Genomic DNA, 22407 nt, shown 5'->3' on the forward strand with positions numbered 1-22407 from the left:
TACATGTTTCATTTCTTTAAATTAATGAATATTTATATATAACGGTACAGAGTTCGCCCACGTTACGACTATCAAACGATTCATAATTATTCATAATTTTGTATAACGTTTATCATAACTGTCTCCGCGATGCGTTTCGCCCTGATTAAAATGATATTAAGAATGCTCGCTTTATTAAGCGTCCCCTTTTGAGTCTACCGACTTAAGTCGCTCGAACGCCTATAGCCTTTCGATACGCAAAAATCATACATTGGTAATTATGTTAAAGCTACCGCGGTGCAGTGATGCCCACACCGTGTAGATCATATTTCTTGTCTCGGCTCCTACCTTCCTCCGTGCTCGGTGCGCGCTCGCGAGGAGTGAGATGTTCGAAAGCCGCAAGTGCATTAATCTCCGGCGACGGTTGCGTTAATATAATCGTTTAATATGTCCGGTTTATTAACTGTGCCCGTTCTCATTGGCCCGTTAATTCACCCTTCCGTCGCGAACCGAAACTCTGACACGTGAGAATGAGCGAATGGATGGAGAAAGAGGAGGAGGGAGAAGAAAGAGAGAGATCATTTCGACTAACCCGCCGTTTCTTCGTGCGTGCTCCGAGATGAAAAATCCGACGTAGTGTCATTAGATATTTCACCAAAGAAAAGCCATACATTTCGATAATAGATAAATCGAATTTGTTGCATCGAATTTGCTTTTAAACAAAGTTGAGAAAAATTGCTCGGAAATATTAGAATTATCGTGGATGTCTCGATATTAGGATGCTGTAAGATCCTAAGATCCTAATAATATACTTTAGTGTTCGAAAAAGGTACACGGATTAAGAGATAAAAAATATTGATAAGAAGTAACATAGCATGCGAAGAAGACATATAACGTATGATTAAAAACGTGAATCATGATCGCTTATCATAATTGAGTTAGGATATCGCCCTCTGAAAAAGCAACAATTAAATGACGTTATTATAGGAACGTTCGCATCCGACAAGTACACGAAAAATTACGCGGCTAATGAGTAACTGTGAATAACACTTGCTTTCTAAAGCGTAAGCGACGCAAGCGGAAAGATTATATCTCCGCGTGGCAGTAATTAAAACCTGGTTGCCACACCGTCACACGCTGATAGATGCTCGCGAGTGGGACAAATTATGATAATAAAATTGTCAACGCGTCTCGATCTCTCTCCATTCCGAGAACAATTATTTATTACGCTCGTAATATTCATGCGATCGTAGTGCTCGCGAGCGAGCGTTCAGTGATTGGTCGATCAAATAATTTGTATATTGCGCCACGGGGGAAAACGTTAATGTGACGCGCGCCCAGTCGGCTGATAATTAATCCAAAATGGCGATCCACGATGGAAAAAACGCGTTTACGATGGATAATGAACCGCGTCGGGCGCCGTCGGTCAAGTATGCAAAGCGAATAACACGTTCGCGACTGTCCGGTTGCAGAAAGCAGAAATAAGGTGTCCCGATCGGCCAATCGCAATCATCGTGATACGCGGTGTACAATGTGTCTATCAACGAGTCTATTGGTCGATCGAACGATGCCGTGTCGCGAGGGTTGTGTCTTTCCACATGCGGACTCCATTGCCATTTAATAAGCATCCTCCGGGTATATTTCAAAGCGCAATCGTGCCATGTCCTCGAACCGTGACACTCCTAAGATCATTGTCGTAGCCTTAGGTCTTTTGATCTTTACAGGCAGCAATTAACCCTACGGTTAAGCTGAAAAAAATTATGGAATTTCCACACAGGATGTATTAAAAGTGTCTTTCAATTTTAACGACAGATACTGGACAGATAAGCGGTCTCGATTTTTCCTTAATTGAAATGTCGACGCACCAATATTTCTCGAGTCACATAAACGTTTGAGAAATCACGATATTATCGCGGATAGTTAAATAAATTATAAAGATAAAATCTTATTTTTTATCGTTTGACACACGTGATGTAATATAATGTAGATAAATATATAAGATAACCAGAATTGAGATGGAAATCGGGCGAGGATTTGTCAAAATAATAGCACAAACGTTCAAACGACATTCCCGAGACGTTTATTGATGTTCGAAATATCTCTAGGACGTTTCTAGAATGTTTTTTTTGAACATTAATGTTGTATGAGTTGTGATCGTACAAGGCGCAAAATCTGTAACGATCGGAGGAGCTTGGACTTTCTTACGAGCGCGGTCCTCGCGTTCCTCTCGTAACGTCTAACGACTTTCCGAGGAAGAAGTAGACGACAAGAAGTAGACGAGTAAAATCGCGGACGCGCGTACGCGCACCGGGAAGCCCCGGCATTGTCTTAGAAGAAGAAAGTACGCTCGCGAAGTCACGGTGATTAGACGGTGCGAGGTGTGGAGGATTGGGGATCGATGGATTCCTGGAAAGAGCGAGCGTAGGTGTAAAAATACCTCGGGGGGGGAGGAGAGGGAGGGGGGCAATCGTCACACTCGATTCGTCGCATTCTGTCCGGCTAGACATCCCGCGGTGAGGGAGGTGATGGCTCTCCCACATACACGCACGTACACAAGCGCGTGCACACTCGTATGATAAACGCGCGAAGCGCGGAGCCGCTGCGCTTCCGTCCACTTCGTTGATGTCGACCGAGCTGCGGTCGAGAAATCGTGGCCAGATTGCGTCGCTCGTCGTCTTCCCGCGGCGTCAAGACAGCACGTTGTGGGAGCAACGAATTCCGCGCGCAATTATCCTGACGTGCGACATTTGTTAGGAGCCTTTCGCCCGGTCGGAGTCTCGGTCTCCGGACTCAAAGGCGGATAAAGTCTCGGAGCAGAATCGCGTTCGCGATTCTCGTCGTGCCGCCGAGCTATGTTACGAAGTCACGTTCCTCGAGAATCGACTTTTTGTTGGTGCTTCCCTCGCGACACGACGACTCGATGAAGCAATATCTCGCGACATCGGTACGGATAACGCGTTGTGGGCTCCGAGTTATGTTACAACTCGGAACGCGCCATTTCGAAACAGAAATTAAAACTGACGCAATAGCGATATAAAGTTGAATTTCAGAGGCGAACACCAAAGCGAATTCAATTTACGACGTGTACGATACGAGCGATGACGCGACTGGCTGGCGGAGAAAAGTCACCGCCTTTGCCGTCGCGAATGATATATCGCGGATTACGGTCGCGTGGCATGACGATTGAATTTAATTACAGAAATATATTGGTATTCACATGAGCTCGTTTTAGCTCGCGCGCGACGTTACAATGTAGGAAATATGTGGATGGAAATGAGAGGATATCTAAGTCATGCCGTGATCGCCGCGACATCGATGAATAATAAAACCCGCCCGAACACGAATGCCAGAGCGGTCGGGACGCGCTGCCGACTTGCCGTGCTCTCGCTATGCGACGTTGATAAATAATTATTGGAGTATAGACGTGGGCATTTACAAGCAGGTGCCGCGTTCGAGGAGAGGCGGCATTTCGCGACACCTGGCGCTGATTAACGGACGGAATCGTCTCTCGCGAGCGAGCGAGTTGCGAGAGCTCTGCGACTTAAGCGGCCGGCTAAATTGCCGCGTTATTCTTGTAAACCGCGGTTATCCCCAACCGACCGTCCAATTACCGGACGAGGTGGCAAGTCGTCTCTCGTGCGGGGATACGCGCGTTCCGCGCGCACGCGGCCGCTTGGAATCGCGACTTCTTTTCTGTCTGGTGCGACGGCACCGTTAAGGACGGATAATGAAACGAATTACGAGGCCGCCGCAAGAGAGAAACCCCTCTCCTTACCGCTCCTATCCCTCGCGAGAGCTCGCGTATTATCGCGTGCCACCGTACGAGCTGCCGTACGCGGTAGCGCAATTTCATATACAAAGTCCGGGTGAAACCCCGACGTGATGACCCCGAACCTCCATTAGATTTATGCAGTCACAATGTTGCACACCGCTCACCGCCGCGATTCCGAGATACACACAGGGTGTTGCAGCCCGACGTGCTGCATTTGCATTCAAACGAACTGGGGAGAAAGACGCGGCGGCCACGAGCGAGGCACGATTCCGCGCTCTTTATCTTGAGCAATCGTAAACGTTTTGTTGTCATTAATATTACTTATATTACATTCATCGCGATGATAAATGCCCGGGTGCGGATTATAAATGGCACCATCGGTCGCGTGCGGATCACATCGTCGGCCGACACATCGCCGATAATCGATCGAGCCTTATTTTTCTTGATTATGCGTGCCGGGATGTTATAAGCATTAAAACGAGCATATTAATTAAAGTGCCTTCAATGGGAGCGGTTCATCTCGGTTACGTGACACGATATTTACTCGGCCGGTGATACTTACGCTACCTGCATATCGCAATGCATGCGCGACGACGAGGTTAATTATGCGGGTAATGTAAAAAAGGATACCGCGAGCCCGAGGAATATGAAATGAGCGATAAAGAACAAAAACGAGGCTATTCAATGATTGACATCGACTTTAACTTATCAGTACTTTAACTTATTATGCGAATCTTCTTATTGTCGATAAGTTTGTTTCTAAATTATTGAATTTATTTTAAACTCTTTCATTGGCACTATTAATATATTTTCATTATTATATTAAAATATATTAATATATATATCGACACGATTCTTAAAACCGAACATGCAATGTCATTAGATAGGCACACGAATACACGCACACGTAGCTAAGATACTCGGAGCCGTTAGATATTTACGCGGAATCGTCAGACAAGTATAATGATCGTTTCTACTTTTTCTAAACAGAGATTTCGCTTAATGATTTCGCGCTGAGAGATTGAGTGTCTGCGTGCATCCTCCCGAATTTCTCGGCATGCAGAATACACAGGTTTAATTGATGCCGGCAATCGGGCAAGGAAATAATTCCCAATTTCGTTAATAATTATAATTAATAATCTGAAACATTCAAATTGTAACGATCTAGATTAATAACATTGTGAAAAATATTGACACTAATAGAAACGTCTCGAACAAAATGTTATCCGGACAACCGGATCTTGAGAGAGGAAGGTCGACACATTCGATTTCGAGACTCCGACTAGTTTAAACGCGCCACGACAAATCGCACTTGTGAATTTTAAGCAATAAAGCGATCACTTATTTTATAATCTAACAATTAATCTACAAATCTTTAATCTTCTTACACGCACCGATCCATATTCCCAAATTTTAATGCATAATATGCATTATATATAATGTGAGAAATAGTGATATATTAAATTTTCATAATCCCATGTCAAATAAAAGAAATTAAAAAAGTAAAAATACAAAATATCTTTTCATGCATATTCACTCTTCTTATGCTAATATTAATCTCTCTAAAATGTAAAATTTATGCTACGAATTATATCCATATACGTGTCATGTTCGATTACGATTTGAATAAAATTTCGATATCATCTGGAGATCTTCACTTCTTGAGCGATCCGAATCTAGATCCCGTGTCCTCATCCTAGCAACGCATGTCGGAGAAAATAGCGCATCAATAACAACAGCTCAGTTATCTCCGGACAGGCCATTGACGAGCAACATATTCCATCCTCTCTTTCCAAAATTATATTCGGCATTCTGATACAACCGATTTTTATCGGTTATTAAATCTTCTTAGTGATTATTTGTGCCGGCTCAAATGTGCCGCCTTCAAGTATACGCGTTTACCAAGTCCAAGTTATCTTAGCATCGTCACACATTTCGGGAAGTCGCAAAGGAGCCACCGCGACTATTCAAGAATCGTACATCATCGCAGAACGCGCCAGATAATAAGCGGATTTGCGAAATTAACGTCGGCGACGATCATCTTGCGATCCTCGACCTCTCCGAGCTCTTTGCATCTGACCTCTGAAATCGTGGCGAGAACTGCTCATGAGACGACACATAGCAGCATCCTGGACTATCTTTGTAGAACAGAGAAGGCAAGAAAAGGCGAAATATGACGAAGCCAAAGATGTCGGCCTTAGTGGCCTCCGCTATTCGCAATCTGCGAGAAATTCGCGGTTCCACGTCGAAGGAAATCATGAATTACATTAAGTCTCAATACACCGGATCGGATGCCAATATACAGAAGCAGGTAATATGATAATTAATAATTTATTCAACATATTTAATCAATACAATTCATTTTCTTATATACAAATATATTGTTAAATATACCGTTTATATATACGTTTCTCTTATCAAAATATTAGTTTCTCATTTTCATCATAAAAATAATTAATATGTAGCATAAATTAATATTAATATTAATAAATTGATATTTAAAAAACTCGATTATTTTATATTTCCTTAATTTTAAAAAGTATCGAAAAGAATGTTCAATTTTATATTATATTTAAAAAAACTTTTACTAGAAAAATTTTACTAGAAATTATAGGTTAACAAATGCAAATGAAAACATACAAAGAACATTTTTCTTTTCGCAGATATACACTGCTTTGAAACGTGGCTTGGAGTACGGTATTCTGAAGAGAGACCGTGGTTATTATAGCCTGAATACGGATCCTGACATGATGTACAAAGCGCATACCGTGGCGCCCTTGGAGCAAGCTAGGAGAGGACGGAGAGGAAGGAGGCGAAGGAGGCGACGACGTGGCCGTCCGGTATCGCGAAGGCGAAGAAGGAGGAGAGTCAGTCGCCGAGGGAGAGGAAGGGGACGCAGAAGAGGAAGGAGGAGAGGGAGGAGGAGGGGGAGGAGGGGAAGCAGAGGAAGGACCCCAAGTCCTCCGCTTAGGACAAGATCCCTCGCAATCAGGACATGTAAGTGTTCGTCCAGGAAGCACACGGAAGACACCTTGAGGAATTCCCCGGTGGAGAATCTCCGAAAGGACATGACTTATTTGTACAAGAATACCGACAACCAGACTCCGTCCAGACATCAGAGCCGTAGTCGGGATCGAAGTCAGACGCGCAGCCGATCGAGTAGCAGCGACAAGGAGATGATTGACGACCAAAATCGCGATCAACCGTGAACATCGGCGTGCAAAAGGATACTTTGAGTCTTAATTCTTCGCAGTCATATCGTCGCTTATGTAAAATTTACATCAAAATTTTAAACTGAAAATTTTTATCAAGAAACGTATTATTGTATTACTATACATTATTTTTCGTATAATTCAATTTGGTTTGGAAATTATAAAAGCAAATTTTATCTCTTCAGGACTGCAAAGGATTAATTAATCGACGCGATAGTTACTAATCAGTGACGCGGGGATAACTCTTATGAATTTAGATTTTGTCTTATTTTAACGATAAATTGCAGTGGTCCGAAATGTACGACAGCAAATCTTGTTTTGTAATTGACTTTTCACAAATTTTATATGTTCCCTTTACAATGATCAATTATATACTGTTGTATCATCAATTTTGCTTTTACTTTTATTTCAATTAGTCAAATCAATTTCCTCTCACCAGCTTACAAATTTCTAGCGATCCAATCATTTCTGAATTCGAACATCGAAGGGAGACAATCGAGAGACAATTAGTGCTTTTCTTATCATATTATCCGAGAAGCAAAATTTAGTTGTACCATTTTCAGCTCCAAATCTGGCTCGAAATTCTGATTGAGGTAATTTGAATAAAACCGACTGCTATAACTCTTGCGACGAGGTCAAAGCGGGTTAAAAAGGATCAAGAAGTGATTAGTGGCATTTGAGGAAGACGCAGAACAAGAGAGAAAGACATCTGCCGATTCCCGGTACCGTTTTAGACATCCTGCGGATCCGTCGGTCACAATGCTGCGATCTAACTGCTCCCTATTCTCCGACAGGACTCTCTCCCGGAGGTCGACGCGACGCTAATACCGGGGATCTATCAAGCGATACTAATGCGATTCTAACGGTGACTCTTTCTATCCTAAGATCCTTTCTATAGTCGAAGAACCGTTCATCGTTCTTCCGTTCAAGAGCGCAATTCTCTTCGGTGGTCCATCCGGAGTTTTAATGCAAAAAATGCTTCGATGCAAAAAAGCATATCATTAAATCTAAGATCTAAGTAGTAGCTGATTTATCTTCGCCTCTGACAATGTCAACTTTTAACAAAATTTTCACGCAATGATAATACCATATAAAAAGCATGGAGTAATTGAATTAAGTTTTTCTATTAGTTTACTAATTGATGAAATTCTTTTTCAGTTTACTAATTGATGAAACAATTTATTTCAGAATATAACATGTCACACCTTTTAGACAAAATATTATGTTTTATCTTAAAAATATGATAAATTATATATTGCGTAAAAAAAGTACACTTATAAAATTTTGTAATCAATAATTCTTTGAAACTATGATGCATAAAAGTATTATTCATTTGCATTACAATAATTTATATAAATTTAAATAATAATTTATAGACCTATAAAATTATATGTAGTTCACAGTTATAATTCGTTTTTGAATTAATGGATTAATGAGTTCATGAAATTGCGCAAATAACGCGAATGAATTATTTCCTGAAGTAATGTCGCGCGAGAGACTTTGAGTAATAACGTATTCATAGCGGCGTTTTTCTGGTAATCTTCTCACTTCGTCAAGAAATAACGAGATAGTACAGGGAATGGAAGTTACTCGCGGTCGTTGGCAGACATAACCCGTCATATCCCGGACGGCGTTTCACGCAGCTTGTCACTGCATGGTTCCACCTAAATGACGCGCGAGACGGACAGGAAGAAATCCGGAGAGAAAATCTCGGCGATACCATCTTCTCCTCGCGCGCTATTGCTCGCAAAACTCCAGATGCCGAGGTGTCGGTTAGTTCTCACGTGCGCCGATCAGCCGAGATAGCGTCACCCCGGCATTACGCGGTGATATCATTAAGGTAGATTTATGCTATCACCGACAGCAGCGCCGACTCTACGGAGTTAGATTAGGAGTTAGCCCACAGAGGCTACGCCCGCGGATACTTCTGACTTTACTCGCGTCGTAACTTACATCGGTGTGTACAAGAAGTATGTTCGAGCATACACGCAAACACGTGGTGCTTACCGAGAATTAACGCTCCACTAGCAAAAAAAAAAGAAAAAGATAAAATTGATTATCGTGAGTGATTTTATCCCGGAAGACGGAAATAATTTAGTCTTTTTGTGACATCGACAGTTTTTGTCGTTTTATATTTACCTAAGTTACTCTTGCATTCAAAGTAGAAATTGATAATTTTTATTATAAATAAAGATTATCAAAAGAATATTTGTATGTTTCATTAAAGTTGTGTATGAAAATGTGTGTCTTTGTGCAATTTAATTTCAATTAAAATTGTTCTTTAAAATTGTTCTTTTAAATTTAGATCTCTAATCGCGCAAGATTAAATTTTTGGCATATCAATCATTGTAATCATATAACTTAATTATTATAACTTAATGAATTTTATACTTTCAGTTTTTAAAAAAAATGATTGTTTACGTTGGAGGTAAAATTATTTTATGTTTGTGCTCGTATTTATGGAAGCAAGAAAAAAAAAGAGAAATCTGAGAAAATACAATAAGAAACTGAGAGGAACGAATGTACTGTAGGATCATCACTCTAGTTCGTGTGGAGGAATTTAATTGCGCCGCCATCTACATGACTAATATACCTGGACCACACGAGAGAGATTTTAATTCGCATCGTTGATAACTACCGGGTACTCGAATTAGGCTACTCCGATGATACGGAAACAGCAGGTGGCGATCCTGGCATCCGATTATACTCCGAAGTGTTATTAACGATCGATCGCAATACGGCTCCTGTACTTAACTAGCGGGCAAGTATGCCGCATCATCTACCAGCGCTCTCTTAATCGACTGTCTTACATTGCGCGAGACGGTACCACCATTACATGACGGACATGTATGCACCTAATCACAATTTTGACCTCAATATCCGTTTCATCTTTTAAAGAATGTTCGACAATTTTTTTCAATTTTCTTAAAAAAATAAAACTTTTAATGTTAAGATCGATCGAGCACAAATATGAAAGGATTATTGCATTTAATTATTTCATCTTCATTATCGTAAATAAATGTAGAGATTAAGTCTATGTGCTTTCAGGATGTAAATCTTGGAACTCTCCAAAAACTGTGCTAACTTTCGCGCTGTGCTGACTTTCACTCAAAAATGGCGGGATACCCTCAAATAGCAACGGTGAAAAAGAAGAGTTGTAAGTAATAGGTCTATTACGATTATAATAAGGACGGCGGCGGCGACCGATCAACTGTAAAATGTAACCGCGAATTATTATGCCCACTGCCATCGCTCCTCGCTGACGCGTAGCGGAAGATTTAGCGCGTGCTCCGTCGGATTTCTTTTCGCCGACATTTCGCCTCGCCCGAGCGGCGTTCATTATCGCTGCCGCTTTAGAGCAGCGCCGTATAGCCGCTTAACTGTTTTGTCCCAGCTGATGGATAGCACGTTCGCACATTATTACCAGACGCTCGGCCAGTTTTACGAGTCTAGATTGGTACATGGCTCTCTTACCCCCGGCCTGACTGTCCGGACTTGAGCAACGGCGGCGCTAATAGTGTATTTACCGATAATGATCCCGGTGGTACGATGGTCGTGTGAGGAAAATATCAGGCGCGTAAGTTTGACGTAATTTACGAGTGTCTCTCGCCGCTCGGGCGTCGCTCGCGAATCCGGCCGGAAGTCGTAGGAGCGAACCGGCGAGCAAACCGGTCCCCGCTTTTCGATCCGAATGAAAATCCGAGCGAGAGAGAGAGAATCGACGAGGATCGCGAACAATTCTGGTTTGAGTTCGGCAGCCAGCCGTCGTTAGCGCGAAAGTGAGTTTATTGCCCGCTTTTACGTCGTATAATTATCCATTGTGAAATTCGTTTCTCGTCCATCATGTCGCACCTCTGTTGGAAAAAATCGTAGCCGGCAAAGCCGCGAGTTTTGAGCTCGTGGTTCTCGCCGAGTGTTTCCAATGATTGATATTTCGACTATAAATGCAGATCTGGACGTGGTGTCATTGCTGCAGGCTAGAAAGCGGTAGTATTAACTTTTCCATCGAGTCATTTGCGTAATTTAAAGGATTCTTTTTTTCCTCGATTGCAATTACCGCGCTAATTTCAAGCATGTGTAATATTGAAAATGCAATGTGTTCGCGCAAAATTTTTCATGATGCATTTTTAATAATTATTGAGTTATTTATGATTTAAAATAGTACAGAAATAGAATGTTATAAAGATTAATTATACTTTTTATCGATCTTATCTTTCGATTAAACTGTTTATATTGTTCAAATTAAATAAGGAAAAAGGTATTTCGAAAAATGACTTGTTTTGTCAAGTAAGACCATTCCAATGATATCGATAATTGTCTTTATCTATATTTTTTAAATTAACTCTGCTTTAATTAATCTCGAAGATAATGTCGAAATGCGGGTAGAATGTAGAGCTTGCAAAAGCGTGACGAGCCATAAATACGACGGGTTAGCGGAAGAGTTTTGACGTTACACCTGCGACGTGCATTTAATAGATACGCTATACGGTTTTTGTGGCATCTTAAGAGCAGGCTGGTTGTATCCACACCGGTCCTATCGCCTGTTGCAACGCTGCAATTCGCATTTGCATCACTAATTAGCGGAGTCCTGCGCGGTCGATATCGACGTCGATAGCGCTAACCGTTCTGTTTTTCGTCGGGATCGCACCACGAATTTTAATTATCCCCTTCGTCCGTCGATCGCTCGTATTAGTGTCTCCGATTAATCCCGTCGCGATAATCTATATGCATTATGAGTAACCGTACGCCTGACAGAACGGCATTATGGTAGAACATTTGGATATCTCTCCGGATAGTTTGTCAGGATCTCTGCGGATATAAATAAAGATGAGGATACTTAAAATACTCTTCGCCGCTATCTCTAAAATGTATGACTGAAAAATAAGACAGTTGCCTCTTGCGCCAAATATAATTACATCAAATTTTGCAGTTACTTAAATCACATTCTATAAATATCTTCTAAAAATTTCACACAAAACGTGTGAAATACATTTCGCGTTAAATTTTGATCTAATAATATGCCTAAACTTTGCCCATGTACATTACTCGTACATAAGACAGTTTCCATTTATGCCAAATATAACTATATCGTTATAAATTATGCAATTGTAGAAATCTCATTACATAAGTGTTCTTTAAAAATTTCACATAATTATTATTTATGTCAAATATATTATGAAGCTGCTAAATCTAAGAACAAAATATTTTATTTTCGTATTTTCGTATTGAAAAAATATTGAAAATTGAACTTAAACAGATATAGTAGTATTGATCTTGCATGTGATCAGCTTCGCACAGACATTAAAGCGGCAAAACAAAGGTTCATTTCAATATTCCGGGCTCCTCACGCTTTCGCGCACGCGCTATATAATTTTGGAGAGTTGTCAAGAACGTCACTTGAATCGACGGACGTTCCGATCGATCGTTAATGCTCTTTCTCGATCGCTCTTTCTCGATTGTAATGAGGTGGATGTGCAAGTGGTGTGCTATATCCGGCTTTAGCAAGGAGATTAACGTGACGTGAACGCGCTGGTGACAACCAGTAATTTTTTCCCGGAGCTCACACCGCAGTTTAATTGATTTTAAAATAAATCGTAATTATGACAGATGCGAGAGGCTGCGAATCCCGATCGAATATACGTTTCTTTTACAGCCAGGGCCGCCACCTCTTAACACGGCTAACTGTAAATAATCACACGCGTCGCCGCATAGAGAATCACCGTTTTATTATATATAGTTAGCGTGCAGTTTGTCGTAATTCAATGACATAATTTTTAATCGAGACGCAGCTGAGAGAAGAGCCACCTCGAGAGAAGAGCACCTTCCGGTATGTGAAACCGGTAACAGACGGGTTACCAGTCTTGTATTTATATAAAGTGTAAACCAACGTATACGCGTATAGAGAAAAAGAGAAAGAGAGACAAGGGGAGAGGGGGAGAAAGGGAAAGAGAGATGGACGAGACCGCGGAACCGGCAGGTTCTCCAAGTACTCACAATGGTGTTGCGTATCCATGCGCGGACGGCTCTATTCAGCTCCAAACAATGTAATCACAACTCAGCGTTTTCCACGACGTCCGCGACGCTCCCTTATCGATCGGCAAAATCGACCGTCGATCAACGTATCCTCGTTTAAACTCAACGTCTCAAGGTGAAACCTGGCGTTAATTAATTAAAGGCCTGTCTGTCGTCTCATTGCGGATCCCAGTGATCGATTCAAGCGTAAGAACCGCAATCTTTATACCGAGGATGTAGTCCGAAAAGCTTTGCTGCACTCTATCTTGCACTCTATTATATATTTCTGTAAAGGAAAATTTGAGGTTCAAAATATCCTGACGTAATTTTGGACCTCTGAGATAGTTATCTCTTGCAATTATATTTATATATTTCAAAGCAGATCTATGAGAGTATCTTTTTAAATAAAATATTTTTGATAAAGATACATATTATTATTGTTATTATTCCCTAAAACATTTATATATTTCTAAAGCTTCTTTCCCTATTTATATATCCTCAAAGGTAAGATTTATAAAAATCAAGACTGTAATTTAATTAAATGTCCTAAATGACAATTTTACAATTAGTCTAAAGCGAACGCAATTTTAAAGTCCATTGTTAAAAAAGACTTCCTTGAAACACTATTATTTTACAAACGTTCATGCATAATTAAATAGCGCACAATAATTCAGCAAGTTTCACACGATTTCGGGGTGAAATTAGGGGCGATTTTATAAAAGGCCGTTACAGGTTCGCACGTTCCGTTCTGGTCCTTGCAACGAGCGAGCCCAGATATGGAGAAACCGCTCGAATTGCGGGACGAGGAAAGAAACGAGGAACAACGAATTTATACTTTCGTGCTTGTGAAGAGGCCCGCACGCAACATGCATAACGCAACGCAATACACGGGGTATTTATACACGGTGCTCCTTCGGCCTTTTTCGAATTTGAATTACTGGCGAGTCAGGTGTGCCGAGCGATCGTTAATCGAACGGGTAGAAGAAGAAGAGCGTAAAGCTTCGAAGTTAGTCGACCGCAGATTAGTCTATCTGACAAAAGAGCCTGATGTATACAGAAGGCATACCGGATACGCCTAATCGCGGCTGGCATCATCGATACCACGAGAGACGCGGGATATCAATGGAGCTCGATTTGATCAAAAAATTAAGACTCGCTAATTACACGCTTGTCAGAGCGCAGTCAAGCAGCGATGAAGTCGAATGAATTAATTTAATCCTAAACTCGATAAGTTTCTACTTTTAAACGTCTGCTTTCATAAATAGCTGTTCGGAAGTTCTATAAAGCGGATCACGCACGCTCTTTTACAAAGATTGTATATAATAAAATATTATTAATAAAAAAATTTTAAGTTAAAATTTAAGTTTTAAGTTTAAATCGCATTCTTGATGCACCTAATATTTCAGATTTAAATTTTTTTTCCGTCAAAGTTTATTTAATGAGAATCAACAAGCTCGAGAGAAATTCATTGTGCATATATCTAATCTTTATAATTTCATTTCATAATCTTGTAATAATCATGAATTCTCGTTTTCAAATATATCCGAGTCCAGCGTAAAAAAGGGAATTTATGAACGGCCATTTTCGATAGCCGTGATGTAGTTCTTTTCCCGATCAGCGAGTGGCGTGACCAAAATCAATTACTCATTAAACGCCCTCGTTCACCGGACCGACCCCCGCGTCCGTAATTAACAGTGATTAATTGGACTCGATGCTCGACCAGTATATTTTATCGCGTATATGAAATTCGCCGCGGGTTTTCCGCAGGATGCTGAGACCGAAAGGAAGGTGGAGAATGGAGAATTCTGAAGAACGTCCAAAGGTGAAAGGAGGATTTGAGTAATCATTGCTCGTCATGCAATCACGCTTTCAAAATATTCTTCCTGTTTAGCTATACAAATCAGCTTTCAATAAAATTTGCAAATATTTCGCTGAGAAAATACTTGTTCAACATGTATAGATTTGTTTAACAAAAGCAACAATATCTAACTATATCGTTCGAATAATTACAGCGAGAGAGCAACGGGGAAAGAAGCTCAGACCTGTCCGGTCGTGATTTATTGCGGTGCGCGGTATAATGAGCCATTTCCGAAAGTCCGAAGGGGTGACAATTTAGCCACTGATAATCTGGACAATGTTCTACATTCGTATTACGACTGTCGTAAATTAACCGTATCTTAATGACACCGCGAGAAGTCTCATTCGAGGGCCTCGCCGCCCACGCGAATCGCGCGCCGCATCTCCGATCTCACTGCGATCTCGGCAGCCGTTCACTCGCGCGACCGAGAACCGGAATGCCAGGTGCGAAGATCCTGCGAGGATTCGTCCTCGTCCCGGGAGCGACACGCAAATTGTCCGATCGGATGGTTTTTACCCGTCAAATAGATCGCACCGATCGCAGGGCGTTGAGCCACCGAGTGATGTACGGGTGTGATCGCGGGCCGATACGCGACAAGATATACGGCCCTTCGGAGGAGCGCTATAGAAAAAACAATTAGCCGATCTCGGCGTCGAACCAGGGCATTAAATTAGCGATCGGCAAAGCCAGCGTCGGAAGCCGGCGAGAGCCGGCGCGCGTTAGTGCGTTTGGATTAAATTTAATCGGGATTGAACGTCACCGTGATGACGGAACGAATCTCGCATCTCTTAATTGCGTCAAATCACCGGTGTTAGAGCGACAACAATGGTGTGCGCGCACGGTATGGTATTTGCGAAGGCTTATGGAGACCGCGGGTGGCGTCGGGAATGCGGGCCACGACGACGATGGTGGGTTGGTGCGCACCGCGAGGAATTCCCGGGGCGGACGACGGACACGAGATTTCAGATCGTGTGGGCACGAGCATTGTTCGTAACGTAAGAGCGATTTAATGTTTGCCTTTACTTATCGACTGCGTGTCTCGCCCACGAGTCGCAAAGAGGATCCGCGCGGAATCGTGCACGGAAATCGTGAAAGGTTCGATTCGCGTGATAGTGATATTTAGCGTATCTCATTGAGAAGATCGCGTAGGCATTGCCTATATTGGCGAGGTTTATCTCAATCGGATGAGGCTTGTGGCTAAAATCTCACGCGTGTAACGATTTATTAAAGCTGTTCGTTTGACGTTTCATACACACATCGGATCTGATCGTTTCATACATACATCGATCCTGTTGATACATGACTTTTTTTCTATTTATTGAAGAAAATACCATGTAATCGCGATGTCAATCAAACATATTTGAAAAAAATGAGCAATAAATCCATTTATTACGATTTCGCTTCACACTCATTAATCGCTCGGAATCGATGAATAATCACAAGTCGGAATCCATAAACTCGATAATTAATAGCGACATAAACGATGTGTTCTTACGAGTTACGGGCGCATTTGTAATAACTTATAATTTCACGCACGCTTAGCCGCATAGTTAGTTATCACCGTTGCCGTACGTTCTATTCATTCCAAAACGTTTCATCGCGCGTCGCGCAGCGAAGTCACGCGTTCTCTTCCATATCGGAGTATCGCAATTAAATGAGTCTTCTTTCTCTCCATTCTCTCTCCGCACACACGCCGCAAACACGCTACGTACGATACTCCTCTGACAAAAATATCCGGCGCGCTCGCCGGGATTCCGCGGCGAATAGAATTACCCGGGTCCAGGCACTTCGTGAACTTCTGACCCAGAATCCCGGCACGGCAATGGATACTATTGAAATCATCCTGAATGTCGTAAGCTCGATTTTCTTAAAAGCATAACCGAGTTACCATTTATTTAAAATTAGAATATGACATAGAAGCACGTGCGGTACTCTCTTTGATATGAAATATTCAGTATCTCTTAATCAGTATAAAAATATATTGCAATTATAGTGAAATCAGAACGATATTCTGAGAATACATCTTGAATGTTACAATAAATACAAATATCTTATACGGTGATTAAATTCACACGTATTCTTCAGATATCCAGATATTCTCTTTATCTCTCACATGAAATAAATATATGCGCTTTTCCAACAAGAGATACCTTAACGAAGTCTCGCTTTGGACTTCGGCTTGAAAATAGTATATATAGTACACATCATAAATTTCCGGACATCCTTAGAACTAAAATAAAATAAAATTATACATTTTTCAAGCAGCATATTAATCCGTCTTATAATAAAAAAAAAAAAAATCAAATTATTATTGCTAAAATAAAGCAAATTATGTAAGAACGTGTGTTTTATTTTGAGGAGTTCCGGGAACTTATGAACCAGAAATATTTACATGTATGTATATCGACAAGTCGGTAAACATATTTAATGGAGATTGGCATGACCTATCATTAAGCGGAATAATCGACGAAGCGATAACGCACCGCATGCGGTATATACCGTAATGCGGGACGATTGCACAATGGCGGGGGCGATTTGAGAACGGCCGGATTAAGAAAATCGCCCGCGGTCGTGCCGCCGAGACGCTTAAATCACGCAACACCCACATGCGCCTCTCTCGCGCCGTGCGCACGTGCGAAATGGAAACGCACGACGAAATGCGGCGCGCGCCCCGCTCGCCGATTTGAATGAGCGAGAGGCGAGGCTCGCACGACGATGTGTCTTGCCATACCGCCATATAATAGATCCGGAGAACAATAAGGCGGATGACAATGCGTATTATCGGCAGCGTCGGGTCGCGATAATTAGTTTCTCCATTTGGTCGGGAGGCGCGCGAAAAATCAATCGACCGGTGCAAGTATAATCGGAATTAATTACATCGGCGTGGCATTTACCTGATGAAAAGTCAACGGAGCTTTACAACGGGCGCGCGCGCGCGCGCGTAATGTAATCGGAAGACTAATTCTACTTGAAAGAATTTATTTACGAGGCACGATAATAAATTCTGATAAATTTCTCTAAGTGGATTAGTGCGATAATTGCCATAACTTTAGAATCTATAAACGAGACTTTTCAGCATATCTAAGATTAATGCAAGGCTACCTCGAGTTATATCTAACGTTGGAATTCGAAAAGTGCGTCGGATTAAGGTTTAAAGGTCACGTGAGTAACAGTATTGCATCTGTTAACATATCTGTTACGACTACCGTGAAAGGCGCCGAAGCAGGCGGAATCATCTGCTCCGCGGAACGTCGTCACGGTGCATACAACCGTGCGCATCCGCGCTTTCAGATTTCCGCGGCAACGAGCGCACGTAGCCACCGCCGACGGCATTAGGGCGTTAAAGCGCCGTAAAACGCGTCTGGTCGCGCTATCACGCGACGAAATACCGAGAAAAACGAAAAGGGAAAGGGAGACAGAAAGGGAAGACGTAGCGGCCGAGCAGATAACGCTGTGCCGCGATAAAGCCGAACGCTAAGTCGCGCTTTGTTTCTTCTCGGGTGGCGACTAATGACAGGATATTATACGCAAGAAAACGATCCTGGGCGGTACGTCGCACGGCGACGAGAAAACGAGGGAGAAAGAAAGGTGGGAGAGGGATAACTTTAATTTAATGTCCGCGCGCAAGAGCCCTGTTTTGTAGCGGGAGCACACCGTCATCTTCGTTAAAGGATCTAGGAAAGTGATTTCTCATGGAATATACGGAAAGTCGAGATGTGAGAAAAGAAAAGAACAGAGGGAAAAGAGGACGGTGGTGGTAAATCAAGGGGAAGATGGATCAAGATCGCCTCTGCATGCCGCCTAAGTGCGCTCGTAAAACGACTCTAGCGTTTCATCAGTCCTTATTTAGCGGCTGATTGCACGCGCTTAGCCAGAGCACAAATTAAATATATAATAAATACCAAGATCTCTCTCTCTCTCTCTCTCTCTCTCTCTCTCTCTCTCTCTCTTTCTCTTTCCTCTTCGGATTTTCTCTTAATCGCGCCCGTTTCGTTTGATTAAACCACAAATTATTATCTGATAAAGTTTCGCGCGCGCCGGTCCGCTGTTCTTTGAAATCGATCGAACGCTCGTAAACCTCGCGTCGAAGATGCATGCGGGATGTGGCACAAAGTGTGCAGCGAGCTTGCGTCCGGTTTATCAATATTTTTGTCCCGCGTTTACGGTCGCGTTCGCTCGGCCGAGAAAACGTTTCGAGTCGAGGCGCCGCGAGCTCTATCTTTCTCTGTCTTTCTCCTGGCAACGTAACGATGTAATGGTTCGGAGAAACTGCCGCAGTAAAAACCGTAATGAGGATGCACGTAAACGTTCGCACCCTGAAGTTAGTCGACCCATTTGACGTAGTCGCGATTTACTCCCCGACGGAACGGGCAGATAATATTCGTGCCCGCAATTATATCTGCGCGCGCGCGAATATGTACGGCTGACACCCATTTTTCGAGCGCGTGCTTTAAGCTTGACGTGCGCATACGATGTGGAGCACGCGATTCATTTAAATCTCCTAAGAATAATGTCTGTATTCTAACGCGCGTGTACGCTTAATAGATTGCAAAGTGCGCTACAAGCATAATTTAATTAAATGCAAGTTATTCGCGATGGAAAATAAAGAAAATAAAGAAGAAATAAAATAAAAATAAAGAAAAGAAAATAAATATATGTTTATGCGCATTATTATATTGCCGCTAAACTATCATTGTTATGACTACTAGGTATTATGAGGTATTGTGAGGACGGTACGCTTGGTCTTCGAAACATACCACCTACGGACCTACGTCATTGCGTGCGCGGCTCCCGAGGCGATGCACATTAATTAATATGTTTGGCATTGTGTGGTCGCTCGTCGAGATTCTATCTCGCGCCACGGGTTCCTGCCCGCTCCTCGATGTTTTGCGATCACCGCCTCGCGAGCATACGATGTGACGAGATTGCGCGGCGATATCGCGCCGGAGGAAGCCCTTTGTCCTCGCGTATCTCGCAGTGTCCCCTTTGACGAGACTAGATCTCGAGATTAATGAGAGCCAAGCCCTCTTAGCTCCGCACTGTTCTAACTGTGAGAAGGTCCAGCGGATTCTTACGGTGCGCGATTCTCTTTTTCCCTCTCTCGTTCCGTCTCATGATTTGTAGAGATTTCACATCGTGCAAACGCAGTCGAGTCACTTTAACGTTCCGCCCTCTCTGCGCGCGTTTTGTATTCCGGTCTGCTAAATCAGTAATTCAGCGAGATGCAGAGCGTAGAACGCCTGGAGATCACGTTTCGGAAATAGTTGACCTCAGCGGAATCTATTTTTTTATAGCTCTTAAAAATTCTGCCGTACCCTTGAATGCATTGCTGGATATTTTTGTTGAGGAAATATTCGTGTAATTTTTTTTCACAAATGATTTAAAAAGTATTCTTATATTTAAATATTTTCTGTAAAATAGAAATAACTAAAAATAGAGATAAATAAATAAAAATAGAGATTTTCTTCATCATAGGAGAAACATTTTTTAATTACAAGTTTACTTACGATTTAATTACAAATATATTTAGTTATGAGTTCAAAATTTAAATTTATGCGTGTGTTACATTGCCTAGTATCTCACAAGAACTCTCTCTCTCTCTCTCTCTCTCTCTCTCTCTCGAGAGAGAGAGAGAGAGAGAGAGAGAGACTCAAACTCCTAAGGATGTCAAGCGAACGTCCGATTAGCACGCGCGGCGTGCCGCGATCGACGCGGCACTTCCTGCATCCGACGTTTTTCCGCGTCGCGCCACGGAATTGCGTATTCCGGCCCGGTTCGCGGTCAGGGTCAGGAATGCCGTGGCGGATCGTAGCGGAAAACATACTGCGGGTGTACCGCGCGGTAAGTTGTGGCCAACAGGGTCGTGGGTCGTCGCTAGGCCGTCCGGCATCATGAGAACAGACTTAAACCCAGGCATCGAGGCACCTCTCGGAGAGGAGAGCCATGGACCTCTTACACGCGGCAACTAGCTGATGACCATCGTCCACCTGACTCTGCGAGATTTATCGCGCTCACGATAGGTAGATATAAGGAATATACCTATATGTACTTCGTATATGTACTTCAGTACTCCTTCTCTCCCTCCCTCCCTCTCTCTCTCTCTCTCTCTCTCTCTCTCTCTCTCTTTCTCTCTCTCTCTCCTCTCTTCTCTCCTTCTACACCACATGTACGCACGGGACCCGATAGATAGACCCTCCGCACGGCCCGGGCAAAGGGAACCTCGCTTTGCGTGAATAATTAAACTCTTATCTTCCTCTCCGAATGTTATTAGAATTTCCTTCTTCTTTCCCGGCCGTAACGTCGATGCCCTATGAACTCGGACGATGTTTCAAACGGTTGATACGAATAACGGCTGACGTAACAATCGGACAAGATGAAAGATGGTCACGGTAATTTCGTAAACATTCATCCCACGGTTTTGCGCGCGGTCGGATGAAATCTCTCCTCGCGCGAAGAAAACTTAATCCATGTGCGGCGGAACGTACAATCCGCTTTTATCTACGCTAAGAAACTTGTTGGCAACGACCAGGCTCTATTACGAGACGCTTATTAAGTCGCTATCATGACGAGCAATCCGACTGTAGCGCTAATACGCGCGATTGCGCGGCGACGTTGGTGGACAACCACCGAGTTATCGTTCTTGCGTTTCACATTCGAGCGACAATGATCGATCACCCGGTGCCCGGACTCTCTTCGCGCTCCATCGACGTGGCGACTATATATCATCCCTCTCTTCCCTCCCTTCTCCCCGCGCGGTGCAGGCACCAGGATGTCTTAGGATGTCTTAAGACAACTTTACGTAATCCGTGCAAGTGTGATGACCTAAACAGCGACAAAGAAACGGGTGTTTGACACTTGGCAGTCGCAATCGATTTGTACATTTGTCAGCGAGGTATTTCGCCGCGTTTTCTCTTGATCGCCGTGCGACAAACTCTGATAGGAAAACTGTCGACGGCGCGAAATAATTTATAGCGCGGAGATCCCTCTCGCCGTACGCTTCGCTGGCGCAATAATGCAATCGCGGTATACACCGCGGTTCCCGTGGTGATGCGACGCGGTGCGGATTCGCGTAGCCGCGTGTAGGCATCCTGATATACATAAACACGGGTCCTCCTGCACGCGACGCGTCGGGTGTGGGAGGAGATTTACAACGTATAAAATTAGACGATTCTAATGCATGCTCGTCGGAGGATGGTCCGCTCCTTCCTCTCGTCGTTCAGGCTCGAAAGGCCTCGCGTGCACGAGGAATCTCTCCTCGCGCTACGTGAGCGGATTAAAAGTCGCGTTTCCGGCGGAGCGCGACGCGCGACATCATGCAGACTCGAGCAGTCGAGATCAAAAGTACAACGTATCGTGAACGATACGACACGGCGTGCCGTCTTTTTTAACAAACATGTATGTTAATATCGACTTAATTTGTACGAAATAATATAATTGTATGGGATAATGGCATATAGATGGCATTGCTCGGCCAAACAGGGTTTTAGGTGTCATAATTTTTTTTATTTTTCTTAATTAAATTTATATCTATAAATTCGGAACAATTGCATGATATCGCGAACATTAGTCTATAA

General features: G+C 42.8%; 1 protein-coding gene across 1 annotated transcript; it reads left to right on the forward strand.

Moving 5' to 3' along the window:
- The first annotated feature begins 2097 nt into the window (after window positions 1-2097).
- LOC105429023 (uncharacterized) lies at window positions 2098-7352 on the forward strand. The gene is made up of 2 exons (XM_089082547.1): window positions 2098-6062; window positions 6415-7352. Exons 1-2 carry the CDS (start codon window positions 5925-5927, stop codon window positions 6958-6960), a joined length of 684 nt encoding a protein of 227 aa, XP_088938673.1. The 5' UTR covers window positions 2098-5924; the 3' UTR covers window positions 6961-7352.
- The last annotated feature ends 15055 nt before the right edge of the window (window positions 7353-22407 follow it).

This window comes from Pogonomyrmex barbatus, unplaced genomic scaffold (assembly GCF_055798465.1).
Source record: "Pogonomyrmex barbatus isolate J1 unplaced genomic scaffold, ASM5579846v1 scaffold6, whole genome shotgun sequence".
NCBI classification, from domain to species: Eukaryota; Metazoa; Arthropoda; class Insecta; order Hymenoptera; family Formicidae; genus Pogonomyrmex; species Pogonomyrmex barbatus.